This window comes from Centrocercus urophasianus, unplaced genomic scaffold (assembly GCF_019232065.1).
Source record: "Centrocercus urophasianus isolate 14NV4802_14NV808 unplaced genomic scaffold, USGS_Curo_1.0 seq_14, whole genome shotgun sequence".
Taxonomy (NCBI): domain Eukaryota; kingdom Metazoa; phylum Chordata; class Aves; order Galliformes; family Phasianidae; genus Centrocercus; species Centrocercus urophasianus.
In genome coordinates this window covers 29,244,052-29,247,502 of record NW_024884586.1, presented here as the reverse complement: position 1 = coordinate 29,247,502, position 3,451 = coordinate 29,244,052, and the positions used below count along the sequence as shown (strand labels likewise).

The 3,451-nt window shown below is 63.4% G+C and overlaps 1 protein-coding gene across 3 annotated transcripts in view; it reads left to right on the top strand.

Annotated features, from left to right (window-relative positions):
• The first annotated feature begins 395 nt into the window (after positions 1-395).
• BAZ1A (bromodomain adjacent to zinc finger domain 1A) overlaps positions 396-3,451 on the top strand; it is a 54,910-nt gene continuing 51,854 nt past the window's right edge. The window contains exons 1-2 of one of the 3 annotated variants that reach the window (XM_042813498.1): positions 396-567; positions 1,170-1,305. In XM_042813498.1, coding sequence (XP_042669432.1) covers positions 1,193-1,305 — 113 coding nt within the window. In that variant the 5' untranslated portion in view covers positions 396-567; positions 1,170-1,192. Of the gene's footprint in view, positions 568-1,158; positions 1,306-3,451 lie in introns of those variants that run through there. The other 2 variants (XM_042813496.1, XM_042813497.1) reach the window with 2 other exon arrangements.

Here is a 3,451-nt window from a genome sequence, read left to right as displayed (position 1 = left end):
GTACACTGGTAACGCGATGTACGGACGTTTTCAAAGAACTGGCGGAAAAATAAAGGGGGGTAACGTAACGGGGCCCAGCTCCGGGCATATCTGACGCGCAGACGACCTTGCCTGCAGCAGAACACGCACACCCTTGTGCCGCCGTGTGCGTCGGCAGCCGGCTCTCCCTGGCTTCGGGAAGGGAAAGCTGCGGAGCCGCGCGGCCGAGGCTGTCTGATCAGCGCAGCGTTGCCGGGGCAGGAATCCCCGGGGCCGGGGGGCGAGCGGCGAGGACCGCCTTCCTCCCCTCGCCCGGCAGATCGCAGGCTGATAATTCAAAAATGGAGGATGAGCCCTCTCAGCCATTAATTAATAATGTAGCTCTCTGTCTTCCTGTGTGACACACGCTGGAAGGCACCGAGCGGCCAATAAAGATGTAGGGGAGAGAAGTGGAAAGCTCCTCCCAGCAGCTCTTCCTGATTGAGGGCTCGAAGAAGTAGATCAAAAACTTCCCAGGAGCTGGGGGGCAGAGGAGAAGCGGGGCAGAGCCGCGGGCCGCGTCGCGTAACGCCCGAGCAGCGGCTCCAGGTAGGAGGCGGGCAGCGGAGGGCCAGGGCCGGGCAGCCCCCCGCGCCGTGCCGCACCCGCAGCCAGGGCCGCGCCGTCCCACGGAGGCAGGCGGCGGCCGGGGAGCGGCCGGGGCGGAAAGGGCTGCGGAGCGCGCCGGGGCGGCGGGGCGGCAGGAAGCGGGCGGATCGGCCGCCGCCGCGCTCGCCCCGCCGGGAGTGGAAGTTGTGTCCGACCGCGACGCGCGGCTCGGAGGCGGGGAAGGGGTGACCCGGCGCCGAGGGGGGGCCGGCGGAGACAAAGCCGGCGGCGGCGGCGGACGGGGTGTCCCCGCGCCGAGCACGTTGTGTGGCGCGGACGGGGGGGGCGCCGCGCCCGCCCGCCGCTCGGCGTCATGGCCCCATTGTGAAGCGGCGGGAGGAGGCGGGGGAGGAAGGATCCGCCGCCGCTCCCCGCGCAGTCCCAGGCAGGCAGCGGCGTGTCAGGCACACAAAAGGCCGCCGCCGGATCCTGCCGTGCCGCCGCTCTCTGCCGTTCCTTCTCCGGCGCCCGCGGGGGAGGGACGCGCCGGGCCCGCGCTCACCGCCTCCCTCCTTCTCCTTTCTCCCCGGGTCCCGGCGCAGCGAGGAGAGAACGGAACGGGGCGATGCCGCTGCTGCACCGAAAGCCCTTCGTGAGGGAGAAGCCCCCCGCCGACCTGCGGCCGGACGAGCGCGTGTTCTACTGCAGGGTCACCAATGAGATCTTCAGGGACTACGAGTAAGCCGTTTCCCCCCCCTTTGCCTCCCCTTTCCTCGCGGCCGGGAGCGGTTACCCCCAACGGCTGACACCTGGGCGGGGAGGAGGAGGGAGGGGATTCCCCGGCAGCGCCGCGGGGCGCCCGGCGGGGAGGGGTCGCGGCTGGCGCCGAGCCCGTGCCCCGCCGCGGGGGGGGGGGGGAGAGGGCGGATCTCCCGGCCCGGCCGGGGGAATCCCTTCCCCGCTCGGTGGGGGGATCCCGCGGCCCCGTTTTTCCGCGGGGAGAGAATGGCAGGCGGGGAGGGGGCAGCCGGCTGCAGCCCGGCTCCTTCCGCGGGGAAGTGAAAGTTGCGCGCGTGGGAGGCGGCGCTGAGCCCCGGGCCGCTGCTCCCTCCCCCCATCTCGCCGCGTGTCGGTGCTGCGCTAGGCCGGGACGCGGCAACAACAAACGGCCGCCGCGCGCGCGCCGGGCCCGGGATCCGGCGGCTGCTCCGCGCGCGGTGCCTGGCACGCGCCCGCCGCACTGTTGCTGTGTGTGTGCGTGCGTTGTGTGTGTGTGTGTGTGTACGTGTGTGTGCGTATGAGCGCGCCGAGCCTCCGGGCCGGCGCAGGGCCGCGTAGAGCTTCTTGTTCCCGGCACCCTCTCCCGGGCCGGTGTCAGAGCCACCGCGCCGCCCATAGCCGCGCTCGCCCCGCCCTCCGCCGGCTGCCGGCCCGCCGCCTGACCCGGGTGGACGCGGCCCGGCCCCGGGAGCCCGCAGCACTGCACCTGCTTCCGGGCGGGGTGGGGGAGCGGGGGTACGGAGCGGTGGTGGAGAGCTCGTCCGGCGGGACTCTTGTCCCCCGCTCCCTCTGGTTACGGTCCTCTCGCTGCCCCCCCAACCCTCCCTCCCCGTTCGTTCTCTTTTTCTTTTCTGTCGATGCGATGACCGGCGGCAGTCGAGGAGCTGTCGTTAGCGCAGGAGGGGTCGTCCCTAAGTTGGTGTCAGCGCTGTCAGAACAATGGGCGGAAAAGTGCTCAGCGCCTCTGGGCGCGGGGCTCCGTGTCCCGGAGCCGCTCGGCTCCGTCCCACCTGCGGGGCTCTCCCTTTTTTGTCTGCACAACAGACGCGCAGACTAATGAGATTAAATCAGAAATTCTTCTCGTTTGCAGCATACGAAATTAGAGCACACCTAGATCTTTTTCATGCTTAGACTTGTTTTTCTTACTCAAATGCACCTCGCCGAGTACAGCCGGGCCGGGGCCAGGCTGGGTAACCGCCTGGCGCTTGCGGGGATGGCTGCGCGGCTGCGGCGGCCCCGTGTGTCCGAAACTGCCCTTCTGATTACCTGCATGGCCGTCACGTAATCGGGTGGCTCCCGTGCGTTTGTTGGCACTGCTCCTGAATACGTTTCTGGTGTATTTATAGTTTAGAGTAAATTTTAGCATGAAAGGTATCTTTCAGCTTTGGCACAGTGTGGTGAATGTTTAATGCGGAACCAATTCCTATATTTAACCTACGTATGAATGAAGGGATAAATTTAAACTTGTTCACACAGGCTATCCCTAGCGGTGCCAGTGCGTGGTTTGACCAGAGGTCGGGGCTGGGATAATGGTGTTTGGGACAGTACTTCTGCCTTTTCTGTAGAAATCTTTGCTTTTTTTTTTTTTTTTTTAATTATTTTTCTGCACTGGATAAAATGGATGCTTTGCAGCAACAAGCAGAGTACTTTTTACATGGTATGTTGTTGTACTGTGGCTGGGTGTGTTCAGACGAAGGTGAGTTGGTGGTGATATGATCCAGGGAACATCGGCAAGCTCTGTAGGCGCCCACCCTCTCTTGGACCACAGATCTCGCTACAAAGCAGTGCCTCAGGTGGCTGCTGTGAGATGAGAATATTGCCCTCTTGCCAAACAACAGCAGTTAGGGTAATGGCAATATGCAGGGACCACTTCTTGAAAATGGGGCTAGTTGTTTCATGAAAGAAAGCTGTTGCCTGAATTAATCTTTCCTGAATCTACTTTTGTGATAATAACTTGAATTTTCTGAAGGGAGAGTGTAAAAGAAAAAGAATCTGACTATCTCACATAGGCTGCATTGATAAATGGGGTAACCTGAATTTACCTCATGTATATGAGCACTTCAGTTAACTACTACGAACTGATAATTGTTTTGGTTTTTTTTTT